This window comes from Nicotiana tabacum, chromosome 20 (assembly GCF_000715075.1).
Source record: "Nicotiana tabacum cultivar K326 chromosome 20, ASM71507v2, whole genome shotgun sequence".
NCBI lineage: Eukaryota > Viridiplantae > Streptophyta > Magnoliopsida > Solanales > Solanaceae > Nicotiana > Nicotiana tabacum.
In genome coordinates, this window is record NC_134099.1 from 37,269,960 (window position 1) to 37,293,264 (window position 23,305).

A 23,305-nucleotide genomic window follows, 5' to 3' on the forward strand; every position below is an offset into this window, starting at 1 on the left:
TATGCAGAATTAAAAGCAGTCCTATAGGCATGTTTTCTAAATGCGAATTGAACACGTAGAATAAGCATTCCTATAGGCATGTTTTCTACCCTTGAGCATGCATAATTACCCAATCCTTTTCACTAGCCAACCCCAAATGTTCATTACAAATTATTACAAACCAGGAATATTGAATCACATCAGAAAAGTACAAAGAAAAGTTACAACCAGAGGAAGCCTGATTCTTGACTTCCTCTCTGAGTTATGGAGTAAACCACCTCAAAATGACATTGATCCAAAGCCTTTCTCAGACTTGAGTGTGTCAGAGCTCCGTAAGGGCCTCAATAGGACCTCGGGCAGTGCTTACACCCAAGTTACATAACCAGAATGGAGATGAGTGAAGTGTGAAAATGCCAGCCCTCATGTGTCCAAGTTTAGAGGAGCTCATGGGTCCCACGGCAAGGCTCATATGAGGGGGGTAGAACTTAAGTCTAAGAAGAGAGTGAAAGTGCAGAAATAGAGTTCTAAGAGCTGAGGGAATAAAGGAGAGGGAAAGGGTGATGGGAGACAGCCATTAACATTTCAGGGAGTCAATAACTTCACACAAAGGGGGCAGGGGATTGGGAATCCATTGCAAGGAGCTTATACACTTAGGCATGAGTTAACTTTGGGCATGTACAACAATAGGAAGTACTGACATGCCTGTAAATCAACCAGAACACACAACATATAAGAAAAACATGGAGGTTATGATCCTTAGAGGATCAAGATTGGGTCATGCACAACAATTTCCAATGCTGTCATGCCCCAAATCAACCACAAGTATTAAACACATTGGGGTAGGGATTTAGAATTTACAGGTCATGATACATTGATTCAGAACAGGAGAAAGGAAATTACAACATGCTAAACAATGGTACTAGGCTAAATACAAACAATAGGCAGACAAGAATGCAAGAAACAATAAATAAGCATATTGTTGTTGGTGCAGAAAACTTAATTAGAATATACCAGTAATAAATGCAAATGTAGAAAATAAGCAAGTTTCCCCACAACCTAGCCTTGGCTTTCAGCCGGCTAGGTAAGGCAACAATATAGGAGAAAAGAGAGATTTGGTGGAGTGTGTGTTTGAGCTCAAGTGTTTATGCCTTGTGTTCGTGGTTTTTGAAAGAAAAGAAGTACATGGTATTTATAGCTTTTTGAAAACGAGTAAGAGAGGGTAATAAGCTACAAACATGAAAACAATCATGATTCAGAATCAATTATACAAGTGATTGCCTTTAATTAAGGGATCACTTTGCTTAACGGGTAGTGACAGGTTCAAAAATAAGGAAAGAAATCAATTTATAAGCAGTCTGACAGTTGCCATAAAAGAAGTAGTAAAACATTAAGTAGGTCATCGAGTCTAGGTACAGAGATACACTAATTTTGGAAAGAATTCAGCAAGGTAAAACAGGAAAAGAAAATCAATTAACCCTAACAGGCGAGTGAAATCTGACTTTCACAAAGGAAAAGTTCGAAATCAGTCACAAGTTGAAGGTCAAACAAAGAAGGAAACTTAGCATATAAATAGGGTGCATAAACACTATACATGCAAGGCCAAGCCTGTTGGCAGAAGGAAATAGCATACAATAGTAGCATAAAATTCAGTGGATAGCATCATTCGAAACATGATAGACCAGTAGGTCAAGTAGTGAAGAAACATAGAATATCAAAGCATGTGAAGATCTCACAGTAGCAGGTGAACAAAACCCCTCTTGAAAATTAGGGTTTCGAGCATAATCGATTTTTAGAGATGATAGAAAACCTGAGTTAGAAGAATCACACAAAGAAATAAGAGATTTTGAGATAAAAAACTTCAAAATCGAGTTATGCACTTAAACGAACAGCCTCAGACCCAAAACCATAGGATTTTCAACAATAGAAGAGTTTTTAAAAGAGGATAAACAAACAAATCGGACAGAAACTCAGGCAAACAAACATTCATCTAATAAACAGTCATAAGAAATTAGGGCTTTTAACATGCAAACTCAAGTAGAAGAAAGATATAAGGAAACACAACATAACATGTCAAAAATCAAGGAAAAGTTTTGAAATAAACTAACAAGAACCTTAATCGGAAAAGATAAGGGGTTTTGAAGGTAGAGTTTTAAAAGACACTTCGAGAAAAACGCTTAGCAGTTCAGAGCAAACATAGATCTGAAACAGATCTAAAAAAAATCGAAAGAACCTTAGAGGTTAGGGTTTCAGAAGTACCCCAAGTGATGAGAAAAGCTTTGAAAACCATCGATCTAAGCAGGAAAGTTAAGAATCTGACTCGAATAGCTATGGCTGACCAGAGAATAGTCATAAACTGAAATCGAACAGGTCCTAGACCAAGATCTTTCAAGATCTAGCCTTGAGACCATAAGAATCGAACACGTAGAAGCCATGGGGCGTTGATACATGTCTCCGATGACTTTAGAAGCCATAGATTTGGGAGGTATTATGGTTGGGTTAGGTGGCGGCGGCTAGGGTTCATGTGGGATTGCAGAGAGAGTTGAGAGGGAAAGGGATTCAAGGGCAGCGTTTGGTGTGAAATGAGGTGGGGTAAGGGGTCGTTTGAGGTTAAAAATGGAAAAGGCCGATATTGGCCGTTGATCTAAATGATCAACGGCCAGGATTGAAAGGGTTAGGTAGGGGATCTGGGTTGGGTTATTTAGATTGGGTCGGGGGTCGGGTTAAAATTGAAATTGGGTTGGGAAATTGGGGGCCTGTTTTGGGTTATAATTGAAACTCAATTTGGGCTATAATTGCTATAGCCACCTTTCCCTTTTAATTTTATAAAAAATAGTAAATTAATTCCTGGAAATAAATTGAAGGTACGAAAATGATTTGTAATACATAATTATCAATTTAAAAATACTGGACTTAATATTTTATAAATATAAACGCAATTAAATCTAAAAGAGGATAATATTGCAATTATATGCAATTTAGTTTTAAAAATACTAAATAAATTTGTAAAAATATGCAAAAATTATCTTGACTATATTTTAGTATAAATATGAGAATCCAATAAATGAATCACCAAGATTGATAACTTTGGGAATTATTATTGGGGTTTTTTATGAATAAAACAGAGGAATAAATTGGTTAAAAAATCTTTAAAATTAAGAAAATTAATAAAACATTGGGACATACTTATATATGCATATATATGCTATTTTGAAAGTATTATACATATAAAAAATATACAGGGAAAAATTGGATATCAACAAATCTCCCTCAAGAAGCTCCAAAACAAAGTAAAAAATGGTGAACTTAGGCCAAAAATCACGAAAATGCCCTTTTTTAAACATTCTGCCCACCTATTAAAATTACTTAATCGTGATCGCGAGAAATCCATCGCGATCCCGAAGCACAAACTTCGCTGGCCCAGAATTTACTTTAAGCGATCGAGAATATGCCCTCGCGAAGCTTAATCACCCAAACCTACGCGATGGCATCTTGCCTCACGCGGTCGCATAAAGCAATCACCTCCCCTGCACACAAGCTTGCCTTCTTCTACGCGAACGCGACCCTGGCCACGCGTTCGCAAGGCACAACTTCTCAAACATCCTCGATCGTGACCTCCTCTCTACGAACGCATAGAAAAACTTCACTCCTGCCCCGAATTAGCCTACACGATCGCGATCCCTTCTATGCGATAGCGAAGAGCAAAATGCCTGCAACAAAATACCAGCAAAAACTGCTACTTTTTCCAACATGAAATGATCCGTTCAACCACCCGGAACTCACCTGAGGCTCTCGGGACCTCAATCAAATATGCGAACTTATCCCATAACCTCATTCAAAATTATTCCAACCTTTGGAACGCTCAAAACAACATCAAAACACTAAATTTACATCGGATTCAATCCTAAGAATTCCAAAAATTCCAAATTCCAAATTCCGTTTTCGATCAAAAAGTATATCAAACCTCGTCCGAATGACCTAAATTTTTTCACACACATCACAAATGACGCAACGGACCTACTCCAACTTATGGACTTCCATTCTGACCCCTATATCAAAATCTCACCTACCAACTGAAAAACGCCAAAATTCTAGTTTCGCCAATTCAAGCCTAAATCTACTTCGGACCTCCAAAACCCATTCCGATCACGCTCTTAAGTCCCAAATCACCTCCCGAAGCTATCCAAACCATCGAAATTCATATCCGATCCCTTTTCACATAAGTCAACATCCGGTTGACTTTTCCAACTTAAGCATACTCAAAAGAGACTAAGTGTCTCAAACCTTACCAAAGCCTCTCCGAACCCAAACCAACCAACTCGATAACATATGATATAGCTGAACGAGACAACAAGAAGCAGAAATGGGGGAAACAGAGCAGTAACTCATGAAATGACCAGCCGGGTTGGTATATCCTCCCTGTCACGACCCTAAACCCGGACCCGGTCATGATGGTGCCTATCGTAAAACAAGGTCAGCCGACACAACACCCCAATCCATTTAAATAGATATAATAATTCAATTTAAGTCATTAACATACTATAAAACCATAAATAAAAGTGAGATAGAACATTTGCGGAAATAAACACAACCCGACATTGAGGTGTCACCAGTCATGAGCATCTAACATAAGTCTATGAGTAGGGAAAAGACTAAACAGTCTACTACAATTTAGTACAAAAGAAAATAAAGATAGGACGGAGAAGCATTGGGCTGCGAATGCCGAACAACTACCTAGTGATCTCCGCACGGTCTCCTAGAAGCAATCAACCCTTGTTAGCAGGGCCCGAAGCTCCTGAATCTGCACACAGGGTGAATGGAGTAATGTGAGTATGCCAACTCAATGAGTAATAAAAATAAATGAAGGTCGGGCAATAAGAAAACACATAAAATCACAGAAAAATGCTACAAAGAGATAGTGAAACACCTTTGCAAAGCAACAAAATAGTGAAATCTCATAAAGCACCTTAGTTCAGTATAAGATTCGTTAAAAACATGTTTTAACAGTCAAACAAGTGAATGAAAAGTAGAGAGAAAAGATAAACACATAAAATCAGCCCCTCGAGCACAATATCAACAGGATCAGCTCTTCGGGCAATAACATGGAACAACATCAGCCCCTCGGGCTATATCACATATCACACTGGGTACTCGTGCTCACTAGGGGTATACAGACTTCGGGAGGGCCCCTTACGGCCCAAGCGTAATATCAAGCCATCTCGTGGCATAATCAATAGGCTCTCGGCCTCATATCAAGCCACCCAGTGGCATACAACTCAGGCCCTCGGCCTCATAATCATGAATCAGCTCAATACCGCTGCAGCCCGATCCCATAATAACCTCACAACACAGGCCCTCCGCCCTACTCAGTCAAAAATCTCTAAAAACCACTCGGGCATAGTAAAATATGATGCTTAGCTCAAAATATCATTTAAGATGTCAAAACAGAGTAAACATGGCCGAGTTATAAAAATAGTAGAATATAGCATGACTGAGTACAAGTATAAAGTCAAAACAGTGAGGAATAGTAGTAAAAATCCCCCTAAGGGTCCAAAACAGTTGGCACGAGGCCCAAATATGGCATTCAGCCAAAAACATGATGATGACAAACCGTTTTCAATCAAATACGCAGTAAAACAGTCATTCAAGATGGACTAGGTCACAATCCTCAATAGTGTACGACTCTACACTCGCCATCTAGCATGTGTGTCACCTCAATATAGCACAACGATGTGAAATCTGGGGTTTCGTACCCTCAAGACAATATTTACAATCATTACTCACCTCTATCCAGTCCAAACTCTAGCAGTGATGCCCTTGCCTCTCGAATCGGCTTCCAGATACTGTAAATCTAACCAAAATCAGTTCAAAACCATCAAAATATGCTAAAGGAACAAAGCCCATTCGAAAGAAATCAAATTACAACACAAATCCCGAAATTAGCCAAACCCGACCCCCGGGGCCCACGTCTCGGAATTTGATAAAAATTACATCAATAGACTCCTTATCACTCCCCGAGTTCATTCATATCAAAAGCATCAAAATCCAACCACAAACGACCCCTCATATCCCAAATTCTAGGTCTCCAATTACAAGCCCTAATTCTTCAATATTTAGGCTTAAATTCTACAAATTTCATGATTAATTAGGTAAGAATCACATTAGAATTGAGTATTAAGTCCATAAATCTTACCTCCAAGTGTTCCCCCTTGATTCCCTCTTCAATCCCCTTCAAAAAGCTTTAAATTCGCCCAAAAATGGAGGAACTTAGACCCAAAATTGCGGAAATGGGTCTTTTAAACATTCTGCCCAGCACTTCAAATCCTTCTTCGCGAACGCGGTCAACGTCTCGCGTTCACGAAGCACAAACTTCATGTTGACCAGAAATCCTCTTACGCAAACGCGACGAACCCTCGTGAACGCGATGTCTCAGTGACTCAAACCTTCGTGGACGCGACATCACCCTCGGGAACGCGTAGCTCAAAGACCCCAACCCTTCGCAAGCGGAACCTCCCTCGCGAATGCGAAGGCCAAACCTCCAGCCTCACATCCTAACCCTTCGCGAATGCGAGGGTCCAATTTAAGCCTAAATCTATTCCGCACCTCTAAAACACATTCCAATCATGCTCCTAAGTCCCAAATCACCTCCCGAAGCTATCCGAACCATCAGAACTCACATCCGAGCCCTTTATCACATAAGTCAACATCTGGTTGACTTTTCCAACTTAAGCTTACTCAAAAGAGACTAAGTGTCTCACACCTTACCAAAATCTCTCCGAACCCGAGCCAACCAACCCGATAGCATAAAATACAACTGAACAAGGCAATAAGAAGCATAAATGGGGAAAACGGAGTGGTAACTCATAAAACGACTGGTCGGGTCGTTACACTCCCCCTCTTAAACAAACGTTCGTCCTCGAACGAGTCAAGAAACATACCTGAAGCCTCAAATAGGTGAGGATATCTGCTCCGCATCTCCCGCTCGGTATCCCAGGCAGCCTCCTCCACGGGCTGACCTCTCCATGGCACTTTCACTGAAGCTATATCCTTTGACCTCATCTTTCGAACCTGACGCTCCGAAATAGCCACTGGCTCCACATCATAAGTCAAATCATCATCTAACTGGACCGTGCTGAAATCCAAAACATGAGACGGATCATCAATATACTTTCGGAGCATAGAAACATGAAATACCGGATGCACACTCGATAAGCTGGGTCGCAAAGCAAGCTCATAAGCCACCTCCCCAATCCTTCGAAGCACCTCAAAAGGCCCAATGAACGGAGGACTCAATTTACCCTTCTTCCCAAATCTCATAACACCCTTCAAGGGTGTAACCTTCAATAGAACCTTCTCACCAACCATGTAGGACACATCCCGAACCTTCCTGCCAGCATAACTCTTTTGTCTCGACTACGCTGTACGAAGCCTCTCTTGAATCACTTTTACCTTGTCTAAAGAATCCTGCACCAAGTCTGTACCCAATAGCCTAGATTCACCTGGCTCAAACCAACCGACCGGAGATCTACATTGTCTCCCATACAAATCCTCATATGGAGCCATCTGAATACTCGACTGATAACTTTTGTTGTAATCAAACTCTACGAGTGGTAGAAACTGATCCCATGAACCTCCAAAATCAATGACACAAGCATGCAACATGTCCTCTAATATCTGAATAGTGCGCTCAGACTGCCCATCCGTCTGAGGGTGAAAAGTTGTGCTCAAGTCAACCTGAGTACCCAACTCTCGCTGTACCGACCTCCAAAATTGTGAAGTAAACTGAGTACCTCTATCTCAAACATCTGTGATCGCAACCTACTCTCTGCAAACACATAGAACAACTTCAACCCTGCCCCGAATTAGCCTACGCGATCGCGAAGAGCAAAATGCCTGCAACCAAATACTAGCAAAAATTGCTACTTTTCCCAACATGAAATGATCCATTCAACCACCCGGAACTCACTCGAGGCCCTCGGGACCTCAAACAAACATGCTAACATATCCCATAACCTCATTCAAAATTGTTCCAACCTTCGGAATGCTCAAAACAACATCAAAACACCAAATTTACATCGGATTCAAGCCTAAGAATTCCAAAAACTTCCAAATTCCGCTTTCGATTAAAAGGTCTATCAAACCTCGTCTAAATGACCTGAAATTTTGCACACACGTCAAAAATGACACAACGGACCTACTCCAACTTTCGAAATTCCATTCTGACCCCTATATCAAAATCTCACCTATCAACCAAAAACGCCAAAAATTCCAATTTCGTCAATTCAAGCCTAAATCTACTCCGGACCTCCAAAACCTATTCCGATCATGCTTCTAAGTCCCAAATCACCTCCCGAAGCTATTCGAATCATCGGAATTCACATCCGAGCCTTTTTTCACATAAGTCAACATCTGGTTGACTTTTCCAACTTAAGCCTACTCAAAAGAGGCTAAGTGTCTCAAACCTTACCAAATCCACTCCGAACCCAGACCAACCAATCTGATAACATATGATACAGTTGAACGAGACAATAAGAAGCAAAAATGGGAAAAGCAGAGTGGTAACTCATGAAACAACCGACCGGGTCGTTACAATTTAGGATGTAAAATATGTTAATTTATATTAATTTGAGGTGTTTTTATGTGTAGAAATGATCCGAGAGCAATTCAGGGCTAAATGTGCGAGATTAGAGCTAAAATAGATGAAAAGAGGAAAATTGGCATTTTTAGCGCTACAGGCAGTGGCCATGCAACATGTGGCGTTAGAGGCAGTGTTTACAAATTGTCAACGCCAGGGACGGCGCCTTGCACTGGGCTGGGTGCTTGTGGCGTGAATTCTGTCTATACTTGCCTGGGACAAGGTTATTTCGATCCTAAACCTACCCAACACGTATAAAAGCAAGACTACGCTTTTATTTTGGAGCGGAGATGCCACTTTGTAGAGGAATTACACACGGGAAACATTCAGGAGCAATAATATCTCATATTTCTTCATCTTTTCTTAGTATTTTCAATTATCCAACACTTATGAATTTGTTTGATATTATCATGAGTGGCTAAAAACCCATAGTTCTGGGGTTGTGATTTAGCCATGAATATTGTTGTTTAACATTGACTTAACCTTGATTACAATTCACTAGTATATGGTTGTTTATTCAATTCTGTGACTATTTGCTTAATTGTCTGGCCATCAGTTAGGTTCTATTTACTATCTATGCTATGCTTGGGAAAACCATGTTTAGATTAGAGAAGAATTAAAGAGAGCACGATCTTAAATCTTAGGGGGGCAGATTAGTGGTTAGGATAGGAATATAATTAGTCACTGTGCTTAATTAAATATCGTAATCTTAATGCGTTCTTGATAGATTGATTTCATAGGAATATAGGCATTAATCTATTTTGAATAGGCGAGTAGTACTTCGGGAGAAGGCTATGAGAGCAATTATCGATTAATTAGAAACCATGAGTGAATTGTATGAAAGGGAGAGTTAACTAGAACACAATAGGATTAGTGAATCGATCACAACCCTAAAATATTTGTCTTTATTGAAAAAATAACAATCAATTTACTGCTTGATAATTTAGTTATTACTTAGAATTATAGTTTAGTATAATCATATTCTTGAACTCGAATTAGGCTTGGCTGAATAGTAATCTTGGTGAATTTAGTGAGTAGTTGATACAAGTCTCTGTGAGTTCGATACCCGACTTTTCATTTTATCACTTGTATGACCATGTATACTTGTGTGTGCGTTTGGGAGTAATAAGTTTTTGGTGTCGTTGCCTGAGACTTGAATATTAACTACTTTCTAGTTTTTGCTTTCATTGTTTATTTCGTCAAGTCTAACGTTACATGATTGTTCCTCTGATCTCAGGAACTTTGATTGAATGCACAAGGCCAGAAGCCAGGACCGACTTCAAGGCTTTGACCCCGAACCTGAGAGAACATTTCATAGGAGGTTGAGGGAAGCAAGGGACATGAATACTATCCAGGCACTTGTTCAATTTCTCGTGAACATGGCAGAGGAACATATGGCTTTCCAGGAGGTGGCAATACCCAGCATTGCTAACGTCGCCTCCAGCATTGTGAAGCCCAGGATCACTGGGCACTTTGATCTGAAACAAAGCATGATCCAGCTACTTTATGCGAATGGGCAATTTATGGGTCTTCCACACGAGGATCCACAACAGCATATCCTGAACTTCTTGGAAATTAGTGATACTTATATCACTAACGGGTTCACTCCAGACTATGTAAGGCTCACATTTTTTCCATTCTCTCTGTTGGCCGAAGCAAAGCGATGGCTGAAGGCAGGACCAACTAATTCTATTACATCATGGAATGATCTGGAAAGGAAATTTCTAGCAAGGTTCTTCTCTTCAAACAAAACTGCAAAGATCATAAGTGAGATAGTCGCCTTCAAACAGAAGGCAGGGTAGTCTCTATACTCAGCTTGGGAGAGATTCAAGGGGCTACTCAGAGATTGTCCTCATCACAATCAGACAAACAAAGTGTTAGCTTACACTTTCATAGAAGGGCTCCATCCTGAAACAAAAATTGTGGTAGATACTGCAGTTGGAGGTCAAGTGTTAGAGAAAAGCTTTGACGAGATATATGCATTATTGAACAAATTCTCCAAAAGCAATCCAGACTGGAAAGGAGAAATGGGCAGACAAACAGTGCAAAAATCTGCAGGGGTTCTTGAGTAGGGATGACAAATGGGGCGGGGCGGGCCAAGTTTAGCTTTAACCTGCTCCGCCCCGCACGAACTCACCCTGGCCCACCCCGTATACACTTTTTTCCTTTACTTTGTTATTTGCATATTCATAAATTTAAAAACATTTGGATAGATTTTGGAAGCAGATTCAACAGATTAAAATTATCACTGAATAACAACAAATTCGTCTTTATCATGAGTTCCTTATTCGATTTGTAATAAACTGCTTTTGTTATCTAATTTTAAAAAAACAGAAAAAAGACTTCATCCTATTTTTATCATGTTTGATGGAACAAAGTATTTTAAGTTTAATCATATATGACTAATTGTTTTTCCGCATTTGATATCAAAATAAATTATAAAAAAGCACTTACACATAGATTTTCTAAATGCACGGAGATAAAAAAAAAAGACCAACTTTTATTGCCGATTAAAAAATTGTATAGACTCAAAAAAGAAAATTCTCTATCAATCTGGACGGATACATGGTTTAATCGAATAACTAGGACATGATTTTGATAAAGTCTAGAAGAGACATATCGCATATGGTATAACCCACCCCCGCACTCGCCCCGCATAGTTTTGGAAAAATTCAAGTTTCACCCCGCCCCGCCCTTCCCCGCACCCGCATAAGCGCGTCTGCCCCGCCCCACCCTGCATCTATCCTGCCCCACTGCCATCCCTATTCTTGAGTTAGATATCGCCTCGGCATTATCAGCGTAGATTTCTACACTAACCAACAAAGTCAATCAGATGACCTTGGTTATTAACAAGCAACAAGCTCAACCAGTGCAACAAGTTCAAGTGTTTTGTGAAGTATGTGGAGAGGGTCACACGAGCGACTTATGCCCGGTTAATTCAGAGTTTGTCTACTTTGTGGGTATTGTAAACAGGGTCTAGACAAACCAATATAGGAACACTTACAATCCCAACTGGAGGAACCAAACAAACTTCTCTTGGGGTGGAAATCAAGGTGCTCAAAATCAATACCACCCCCAAGCACCTCAACAACAATATAGATCACCTCAGGTTGAACAATAGGCAAACTCAGACATATTTAGTAAACTATTCCTCCTTCCGAAAGGATGAGCTGGATCTGATACCACAGTATAAGGAACAAAGCAAGAGACTCCAAGAAAGCAAACTAAATCATAGATACAAAAGTCTCCCTACAAAGGGGCTGGCTTCAACAACCCATAAGGGTCCTACAAAGGGGCTGGCTTCAAAAACCTATAAGGGACGGTTTGCCAAGCTACACAACAACCCATAAGGGACGGTTTTCTTAGGCTGAACAAGTTAGCTTGAGGAAATGATGATGAAATTGATGGCTGATCAGCAAGCCCAAGCCACAACAATGAGAAATTTGGAGCGCTAAGTGGGACAACTTGCCAGTGCCCAAAATACTAGACCAGTTGGAGCTCTTCCAAGTGACACTGAAGCTAATCCTAAGGCATCCATTAATGTTGTGTCATTGAGGAATGGGAGACAATTAGAAGAAGTCCAGTTGAAAAAAAGAAAATAGGTGACATTTAATGAGAGGCCAGCCACTATAGAATCAAAATCAAAAAAATCAAAGGAGTCAGAGAAGCCAGCTGAAGAGGTGGTGGCTGAGCAACCCCCACCATTGGTTGCAAGGCCACCACCTCCATTTCCTTAAAGATTGCATAAAGTGAAGGATAATGTCGCGTATAAAACGTTTCTTGATATTTTGAAGCATGTGCAAATTAATATTCCATTGGTAGACATCTTGCAAGAAGTACCCAAATATGCAAAATACATCAAGGACATAGTGGAAAATAAAAGGAGGCTGACCGAGTTCGAAACTATGGCAATCACTGAAGAATGCAGCTCTAGAATCCAAAGCAAGCTACCTCAGAAATTGAAGGATCAAAGTAGTTTCACGATCCAAATATCGATGGTTAAGCATGCAGTGGGGCGAGCTTTATGTGATCTTGGAGCGAGCATCAATTTGATGCCGCTATCTGTGTTCAAACAGTTTGGGTTGGGTCAGCCACGCCCAACAACGGTAATACTACAGTTGGCTGACAACTCTCTTGCTCATCCTGAAGGAGTGATTAAAGATGTGTTAGTTCAAGTGGGTTCTTTCATATTCCCTGCTGATTTCATTATCTTGGACTATGAGCCTGATCAAGAAGTCCTATTTATTTTGGGGCGTCCATTCTTAGCCATGGGCCGAGCTATTATTGATGTAAGCGAAGGAAAGATGACAATAAGAGTAGGTGATCGAGTGGAGGTATTGAATGTATATAAAGCACTCAGATTGCCAGCCCACTATGAAGAGCTATCCATAATTTCTATGGTTGAAAGTGATGCTACATCCTTAGTGCCTTATATGAGCCTTATAGATCCCCTTGAACAAACTTTGATTGGGGATGAAGAAGACAGTGAAGATGAAATAATGGGAGAAGTTGAGCAATTACTTGATATGTCCTGCAGTTATGTCCATGGGTTCAGAAAATTTGAGGAGTTGGATAGGTGATCGGTGCCAACCCTATACCACTACAACGTGGCTAGAGCGGTCGAAGATGCTTTTACCCGAGATGGTCGGGATCGAATCTACAGGGAGCTAGAATTGGAAATTGGATTTCTATCTAAACTAGTAGTGCGTAGTGCTCTTAATTGCACTTCCAATCATCTTTGGATGTTTGCTACTTCTAGTTTTTAAACTAATAATATGCTAAATTAAACTAAGAGTGAATGCTTGTAAGGTTTTCTAAATAGTTAAAGAGGCACTAGGGAAGTAACTTTCTCCTAGGTGAATACTTGATGGGATCTAGAGCCTAAGGCAAAGATGTTATGTTGGGAATTGCGATATAGATAATGCACAAAAATACTCACTCTATACCTCTCGGTAGCTTGAGTGACTTTGCCTTAATTGACTTTCTCAAGACCAATTGGGTGTCCAAATTGTGCAAACAATATAGGCTCAGGTCGGGTATTACTATCTTTAGGTTTAACCCTTTAATTATGGCTATCAATTTCTTAATTACACCACAATTCCTTGTTAGACTGATTTTCCTAGACTCAACTATTTCTCAAGAAGAGCCCAAGTCAACAACAACAACAACAACAACATCCCAGTATAATCCCACCAGTGGGGTCTGGGGAGGGTAGTATGTACGTAGACCTTACCCCTACCCTGAAGGGCAGAAAGGCTGTTTCCAGGAGACCCTCGGCTCAAGAGAGCAACAAATAAAGAAGAGGCCAAGTCAAATAGGCACAAATTAGTGTTTGCAACCACTAATTCAACATGGAAAATACAAATCAAACCAAATATCAACTACCCATAAACATCTAAGCCTTAAAACAAAAGACCCATCAAATACCCCCCTAGGTAGAGCCACAACCCTAGATAATGGGTCTAGCTACTCATAGTAATGGAAGAAAATAGAAAAATAGATGAAGAATAACCCATAAATTATGATTACAAACTAAGATATTGAAGATTCAGTGTTAATCTAGCTACAAATTACTTAAAATGGAATAAAACAGCCGTTCACATGCTCTGAGATCTAACAGATTACAAAAGATGCCCTAAAAATGTGAAAAGAAAGCATTTACACTAGGCCGAATTTTCTGGACAAAAATACCCTTGACGGAGGTACTGCGGTCCGCAAGAAATGGATTGCAACTGCAGTGAGGCTTTTTAGCTTCACTTGCTCCATCTCTGAACTTGGCCACCGGGCAGTATAAAATGCATCGCGGCCGCAGTGGCTTCACTGCGGTCCGCATAAAATCCTCTGCGGACCACGCTGGCTCCAATTGTCCAGACTCCCAGGTCTCTGAATCCCCCTCTCCGCGGACCGCATGAAATGGTTTGCAGCCGCAAAGAGGCTACTTCGTCCGCGAGAAATCCTCCGGGAACCGCACTACTTGAAGCCCCCAAAAGTGCTCCTCTCTGAACTTTTCCACCGCAGACCACACTAAATGGTCTGTGACTGCGGTGGGTCTTTTGCGGCTGTAGTGGATTTTATGCTACAGCATTGCCTTGAATGGTTCTTGGTACTTGTGCATGTTTCACCCCTTTTTGAGTTGGTTTTGACTACTTGTCACTTTTTTTTATCAAACCCTGCAAACAAGTACAACATGTAAGCTTTTGGGACTATTTGTATACATTTTTAATCCAAAACTCAAGTAAAAAGAAGTGTAAAATGAACTAGAATCCCTAGTTATCAACTCCCCCAAACTTAAGCTTTTGCTTGTCCTCAAGCAAACAAAATAAGTCCCACCTCCTTAAGAGTAAAACCAAGAAAATTCAGCTGACCTAAAGTGACCTCATCTAGCATCAATTGGGACTAACAATTGCCCTCAAATCAAATGAATCATTAACAACATTCAACATTTTAAGCACCATGGTTTTAGTGCGACACAAGAGCATCAAAAATTGACTCAATACATCAAGGAAATTCTTTCTACTACATTGGTCATTGTGGAACCCAAACTCATACTCCTCACTCTCCTTTAAGCAAACCTCACTTTTAGATTGAAACACTCAAAACGAGGATTGCAGAAAACACACTCATCTCTCTCAAAGAAAGGTCACAAGTCCGGCTCTAAGTACCATAAACTTTCCCTTTATGTGAGTCGACACTAATGTAAGCTTCATTCAACTCAAGATCATATAGGGCTTTTGTGGAGATATAGTGAAGGTTTTTGGTTCAGGGTAGGAAGTATTTGGGCTAAGTAGGTTCCATTTTCCCTTAAGCGCTTCATTTGCTTCCTTTTGGCATACATTCTCTTGACTTTATAAGTCATTTACTTCTTTCTTAGGGGTTAGAGAAACACACTGTCACTCTTTATTGTTCATTTCAAACCTTTTTTTCCTTTCTAAACTTTCCACACCTTTCATCTCTTTACTTTTGTTGAATCCTTTCATTTCTTCAACATTGTTCATTCTTTTTGACTTTTTGATTTCCTTTCTTTTTTCATTGCCTTTCCTTTTCTTCATTTTGTACCTTTTACCACTTTGTTGCATTCCTTGTCTCTCCCCCCAAACTTATGCTTTTGCCTTGTGCTAAGGAAAGATTGGGTGCCAAAAGAGGGTATTTTTAGAACGGGTAAAGTCTTGTATCATGGTTTTTGCAAGAAAAAAGGCTATGACTCAAAATGGTTGACTAGGGATAGTATCATTAGTAGGATATGGAAATTTTCAAGATATCATTCGGATCAAGGAGAGCCTATAATCACTTCTCAAGTCAAACTATACTTAGGATTTCACTTAGACAAACATTCAGGGCAAGTTTTAGACTAATGGCACGGGACTTGGACTTGCAATTTAAATTCTCACCACACAAGCTATAGGATTGCTAAAGAGATAGAGTCGGGGGCCCACAACAACCTTAGTTAAGATTTGAGCAACACGAATGGTCCCGAAAAATCATTTGATGATTATCGGCCAATACAAGAGTCTCAAGGTCACAACTTTCACAATCCTATACACAATAATTTATTTTTGACCATAAGATCAAAGGCAAATGTGCTAGGCCCAAGTGAATCTTTGCTTGAGGCACCATTACTCACTAACTACTATTGACACAAAAACAAAAAGAAAACAGGCTCAAACCCTTAAGAAGGTTGTCATGTCTTCCATCATCAGGAAGAGCCACCCCGTTCACACAAATTCCACCTTTGGAAAGAACCGTGGCATTAAGAAAAACAAAAGGCTTATTGAACGCAACAACTCAAAATAAGAAGCTACCAAAAAGAAATAAGAAGAATGCGAAAAAATAGAATGAATATGTGTAAGAGGGGATTTAGACGAATATACATAAGGGGGAAATGAATATATACATTAGAAAGTAACTTTATATACATACCAAAGTTGCAAAGTATGAAAAGTGAAATAATATGGTAAAATTATGTACATACAAAAAGTGAAAATAAAAGCATAATAAAAAGAAAATAGTATCATATTTACAACACCAAATCATCCAAATAGGGATACCCCATCAAATGAAAGATAGCATTGTACTCAATGCTAACTAACCAAAAATAGCTCAAAATAAAATTGAGAGTAAAGAAAACTCCCTATTGGCCCTCCGTCTGCATAGGATCCTGAGTCTGGGTCCCTGGGTCCTTGGTCTGCTCGGGAACCTGTGGTTGGCTCCCTGTGATCTGTGTCTCCACTAGGACCTAGGCCTGGACTGAGTCCTGGGCCTGGACTGGGGCCTGAGGCTGGCTAGAGGAACCTCCATGCGGCTCCTCCAACTCTATCACAACATCATTAACACGGGGAATCACCTTCTTCCTCTTTGTTGGCCTCTCTGTCTCCTGCTTCGGCTCAGGCTGGGCTGCTGGAGCCGGGTTATGCGATAAAAGGTCCAAAGGCAAGTGATCAACCTTCAATTTCTCTACTTCCACCCTCAACTCTTTCACTGACTCCTTTGATGCCCGAGTCTTTCTCAACTTCTTTGTTTCTTTTGTCAGCTCCTTCAATGCTTTGCCATGAGAACATACAGCCTCCAAAATTAATTGTTGGTTCTCCAGGAGCTTCTTCTGGTTGTCCAGAAGCTCCTTGAGAGTATCCTCCACTGACTGTGGAACTTGTGGCTGAGGGGTATAGACTGGGCTGCCACCGAGCTAGAAAGTACAAACATCTTAGAAGTAGTTGTCTACATCCAGTTGTTGATACTGGTAAGGGTTTGGCTCAAATAGTGGGCAGTTAATGGGTAAGCTAAGGATGATGGGATATCTGGAACTGTGGAAGTAGAGGGTCCTGGGGTAATGTCTGGTGTAGCTGAGGGAGGCTGAGAAGAAGCTACTACTACTATTGGCTCTTCAGACTAGCTAGTAGAAGCAGTGGTTTTACCTTTTGGATCTTTAGGGTTGTCATCACCCTTAAGGCTGTACTAGGAGAAGGGTTCCTTTGGTTTCACCTTTACATCCAACTTTCTTTTCTCCACATCTTGATCCTCAAAGTACATGGTTAGGAAATGTGGAAGGGGTAGGATCTATCACCTTCATTTACCACCCGTGTAATCACCCTGGACATAACATTCCTGATGTTTATCGGGTACCCCGCCATGATAGACGCCACCAATATAGCCCGGGAGATAGGAAGAGAGTTCTCGTGAGTGGTGGGGTCTAGCCTACTACACACAATGGTCTCCCACCCTTTCGCCTCGAAGTTCATGGTTCTCCTCAAAATTTAGACCCCTGTTGTCAACCATGCTGGGGTGGTACCTGGGATTGCCAAGTAATCTGCTAACCACGGATGAGCATTCTCCCCCAAAGCTACCTTTTCTAGGTATAATGTTTCACCTTCCTCCGAAAAGTTCAGGTAGTCATTGATGTTTTTCCCGTCAAACTTCACTGTCAAATTTTGCACCTCAGTCACTTTCATGCCTTTTTTTATGTAGGCAACATTAGTGTAGAACTCCTTAACCAGGTGCTCATTTTCATCCTCAACATTGCCTGTGAAATACTCCTAACCCGGTCTCTCTCTGAATTGCCTCCGCACATTATGATTGTAAGGCAGAAGATCCTTGTCAATGAATCTCCGTTCAAGTATCAACTTCCTCTCGGGCCACCACTCTTGGAATTTGTGGTAAGCAATCTCACTGACAAACCTTCCACACCTCGGGGTTTCTAGTCCTCTTCACACCCCCGAGTTGTGGTACACCCCCTCCCTCTTCACCCAGAACCTCATCATCGACGGGATCCTCTCTAGGTGATGAACCAGTAGGTGAGGTAGATACTTCACTATCACTACCCTCAGCTGAGCCCTCAGACGACTCAGAAGAAATGTGTACTGAAGCTTGAGCAGTAGGAGTTCCCCGAGGTGTATCTCTCAATCTGTGCCTCTCCATCCAGTCAGGAACATACTCTGGCACTGAACCAGAATCAAATGCCTCCCGAGAGGGTACATTCTCACTTCCCTCTAAATGGGAAGCAGCTCTATTCGCAGCCTTGATTGACTTTCTGGTGTCCTTGATTGCCTGCCGGACTTGGGGAGTCAATTTGATCATACCTTTTACCCTACCCTAGGAGGACTCTCCCTTTCCCTGTTGTTTTCTACCACCACCTCGTGATTGAACCATTATCTGCAAGTGAACGTTAAAGCTTGTTAGTATCAAACCATAAGAAGCACTTAAAATTATGATTGCAGAAAATAGTTGCAGACAGTAGACTGCGGACCGCATAAAATACAGTGCGACCGCAAAGAGACCATCATGGACCGCACAAAATGGCACCACGGTCCACATTGAGCTGGGGGTCAGAATACCCACTATCTGATTCCAGGCACTGGGAACCGCAAGAAATGGTCTGCGGCCGCGGTAAGGCACCGCAGACCGTGAAAAATTGACCGCGGTCGCGGTCCTCAACATTCAACTTTCTAAAGTTTCACCACCACGGTCCGCACAAAAAGGTCTCGTGGACCGCAGAGAGGCACTGTGGACCACAATAAATCTACCACGGACCACGGTAAGCCATAAGCAGCAATACCAACCTAGAGTTTCAATTTTCGTCTCATTTTTAGCCTAAAATCACATATCATTAACCTACTAGGTGTCAATCATTATTCTTAACTAATTAACCCTAATTTAACATCATTATGTAAACCTACGCTACAATTTAAAGAAAAGGGAAGAAAAAGAAGTACAATTAACTAATTAATAGAAAATAAAACAAGGTTAAAAACTAAGAAGAGATTAAAATTACCAGTAGAGAGATGCAACACAGATGACTTAGAAACAGGGTTTGAATTTGTGCAGTTATGGCTTGGATGAACAGTACTTTTTACTATTGAGAGTGAGAATGAGCGAAAAGTTTTAAATGAAGGCCTAAGGTCCTATTAATAGAAAAGGACCCTAGGACCCACCATACCTACCCACCGCGGACCTCAAGAAATGCACTGCAGTCCGTGGTGCATGAACATATGAAGCACTGGGCATAAGGGCACCGCTGGCCGCAAGAAAAGCTCTGCGGCCGCGGTAGGGCATCGCGGACCGCACAAAATACAATGCGGCCGCGGTGACAACTTTAGAGAACCCCATTTTTAATCATTCACCATTGTGGACCACATTGAAATTTTTCCCCCGCACTAAGACCTTTGTGTCCACAAGAAATGCAATGCGGCCGCAGTGCAAACTTCAAAGAGTGACATTTTTCCAACTTGGTCCTACATTGCATCAAAACAATCCTGTACACATCTCATAACTAGTTAGTCCAAAAGCAAATCCTATACTAAAAAGAAAATCAATGAAAAACAAAAAGAAAGACACATGGGTTGTGTCCCAAGAAGCGCCTGATTTAACGTCGCGACATGATGTAGGTTACCATCATATCACTTTAGATGGATCAGGGCCACCATGTGGCTATCATCAATCTTCCTAAGGCAGTGCTTGACTTTGTGCCCATTAACTCTGAAGACCTCTCCATTTTTGTTTTTCAAGTCAAGTGCACCAAACGAAGTTACAAACACTACTTCAAAAGGTCCGCTCCATTTCGACTTAAGCTTTCCCGGAAACAGACGTAACCGATAATTGAACAAGAGAACCAAATCACACACTTTGAACTTCTTTCCTCGAGCATATTTATCATGAAGGTACTTCATCTTGTCCTTGTACAAGGAGGAACTGGAGTAGGCATGAAATCGGAATTCATCAAGTTCATTAAGCTACTCCACACAAAGATTTGCTACCACATCCCATTCAAGATTCAACTTCCTCAAAGCCCACATGGCCTTGTGCTCTAACTCAACTGGTAGATGTCAAGCTTTCCCAAACACCAACCGGTACGGAGACATACCAATCGGAGTCTTGTAAGTAGTCCTATAAGCCCATAGAGCATCATCCAATTTTTTTGACCAATTGGTCCTATTTGCATTGACCGTCTTTGACAATATACTCTTGATTTCCCTATTTGAGACTTCCACTTGGCCACTCGCCTGAGGATGATAAGGGGTAGAACTTTGTGATTGACACCATACTTTGCAAGCAAAGTGTCAAAAACTCTATTGCAAAAATGAGACCCCCCATCACTTATGATTGCACGAGGAGTGCCAAACCTTGTAAAAATGCTCTTATTGAGAAACACAACAACACTATGGTACTCATTGTTGGGCAAAGCCACGGCTTCAACCCACTTTGAAACATAGTCAACTGCCACTAAAATGTATGTGTTCCCACACGAGCTAACAAATGGGCTAATGAAATCAATGCCACATACATCAAAACTATTAACTTCAAGAATGGTATTGAGAGGCATCTCATCTTTCTTAGAAATTCCACCCGCTCTTTGACATTCGTTGCATCTCTTCACAAGTTCACTTGCATCTTTGTACAAAGTTGGCCAGAAAAACCCACAACTAAGAACCTTCGAAGTGGTCATCGCCCCACCATGATGACCACTACAGGGAGAGGAATGACAAGACTTTAAGATACTCAATTGCTCCTCCTCCAGGACACACCTTCGGATTACACCATCCGTGTAGATCTTGAACAAGTACGGCTCATCCTAATAGAAATCCAAACTATCCCGTTTGAGATTCTTTCTTTGGTTAGAAGAGAGCTCATACAGGATTATACCATTCACAAGGAAATTAACCACGTCCGCAAACCATGGCATACCATTCACCGACACAGAAAGGAGTTGCTCATCTGAAAATGAATTATTAATCTCTAGGCCATCACGAGGCCTCCCCTCCTCCTCCAAGCGGGACAAGTGGTCCGCCACTTAGTTTTCACTACCCTTACGGTCCACAATCTCCAAATCAAACTCTTGAAGTAACAAGACCCATCGCATCATCCTAGCTTTGGAATCCTTCTTAATCATCAAGTACTGGAGTGCGGCATGATCGGTGTGAACTATGTCTTTGGCGCCCATGAGATACGGCCGAAATTTTTCCATTGCGAACACAATAGCCAAAAGTTATTTTTCAGTCACCATGTAGTTCACTTGCACATCATTTATTGTCTTGCTCACGTAGTACACCGGATGAAATATTTTATTCACTCTTGACCCAACACCGCCCCAACTGCAACATCACTTATTTCACACATAAGCTCAAAAGGTAAGCTCCAATTGGGTGCGGTAATAATAGGAGTGGTGGTCAACTTGTGCTTGAGAAGTTCAAAGGCTTGCATACATACCTCATTGAACACAAACTTGACATATTTTTCCAATAACTTGCACAAGGTATTCACTACCTTCGAAAAGTCTTTGATAAATCTTCGGTAGAACCCCGCATGCCCAAGAAAACTTCTAACTCCATTGACGGAAGTAGGGGGAGGGAATCTTGAAATCACATTATTTTTTGCTTTGTCCACCTCTATATCATGCTTTAAAATTTTATGCCCAAGAACTATGCCCTCCTCAACCATGAAGTGACATTTCTCCCAATTAAAAACAAGATTGGTTTCTTCACAACGGGATAATACTCTATCAAGATTTTTCAAACATTCATCAAACGAGTCACCCACAACACTGAAGTCGTCCATGAACACCTCCAAAATATCTTCCACTATGTCAGTGAATATAGCTATCATACATCACTGAAATGTAACCGGTGCATTACACAACCCAAACGGCATCCTAGAAAAGGCAAATGTACCATATGGACAAGTGAAGGTGGTCTTCTCCTGATCTTCCGGAGCAACCAAGATTTGGTTGTACCTAGAATACCCATCCAAGAAATAGTAGAAGGCACACCCAGCAAGTCGATCTAGCATCTGATCAAGAAAAGGCAATGGAAAGTGATCCTTGCGGGTCACCTTATTCAACTTGTGGTAATCCATGCACACCCTCCACCCGGTGATAGTGCTTGCTGGAATCAACTCATTTTGCAAATTGGTAACCACGGTCATACCACCCTTCTTCGGTACACATTGCACCGACGAAGTCCAAGAGCTATCAGAGATGGGGTACACAACCCCGACATCCAACCACTTGATCACCTCCTTTTTCACAACTTCTTGCATTGCCTCGTTCAACCTCCTTTGATGTTCCAAGGAGGGCTTTGAATCATCTTTCAGAATAATCTTGTGCATACAAAAGGCGGGGCTTATCCCCGAATATCAGATAATGTCCATCCAATTGCCTTCTTCTGCTTTTGGAGCACCGCCAATGTGGCATCAACCTGCATGTTAGTAAGACAAGAGGAAAGAATAACTGGCAAAGTTGAACTAGGGCCTAAGAATTCATACCTGAGGTGTGGAGGCAACGACTTCAACTCCAACACCGGAGGTTCCTTGATTGAGGGCTTTGTTGGTGGGGTATTCCTATTCATCCAAAGAGAGTTTCCTAGGCTCATAAGAGCAAGAGCCTATTCAATGTAAAGCATTGACACACTCCACTCGGCCTTCATCCTCATTTACATCAAGATTCAAAAAAACCGCCTCTAGAGGGTCCTCCACATTTATCATTGCATAGTATCATCAATTATCACTGTCGTGACAAGATCCACAAAAGAGCACACTTCAGAACTGTTGGGCTGCTTCATTGACTTGCACACATGAAAGACCACTTTCTCATCACCCACCCGAAAGGTGAGTTCTCCTTCTTCCACATTAACTAAGGCCTTCCCCATTGCAAGGGAAGGTCTTCCCAATATGATTGGAACCTCATAATCTACCTCACAATCCAAGATCACA

At 41.2% G+C, this 23,305-nt stretch overlaps 1 protein-coding gene across 1 annotated transcript; it reads left to right on the forward strand.

Annotated features, from left to right (window-relative positions):
* Positions 1 to 12,516: 12,516 nt before the first annotated feature.
* Positions 12,517 to 13,191, forward strand: LOC142174344 (uncharacterized). Its single transcript, XM_075240125.1, has one exon. It carries the CDS (start codon positions 12,517 to 12,519, stop codon positions 13,189 to 13,191), a length of 675 nt encoding a protein of 224 aa, XP_075096226.1.
* Positions 13,192 to 23,305: the final 10,114 nt, after the last annotated feature.

What these genes read in the sequence shown, in the direction of transcription:
- LOC142174344 (XM_075240125.1), top strand. Translation starts at nt 12,517, where the DNA reads ATGGCAATCACTGAAGAATGCAGCTCTAGAATCCAAAGCAAGCTACCT.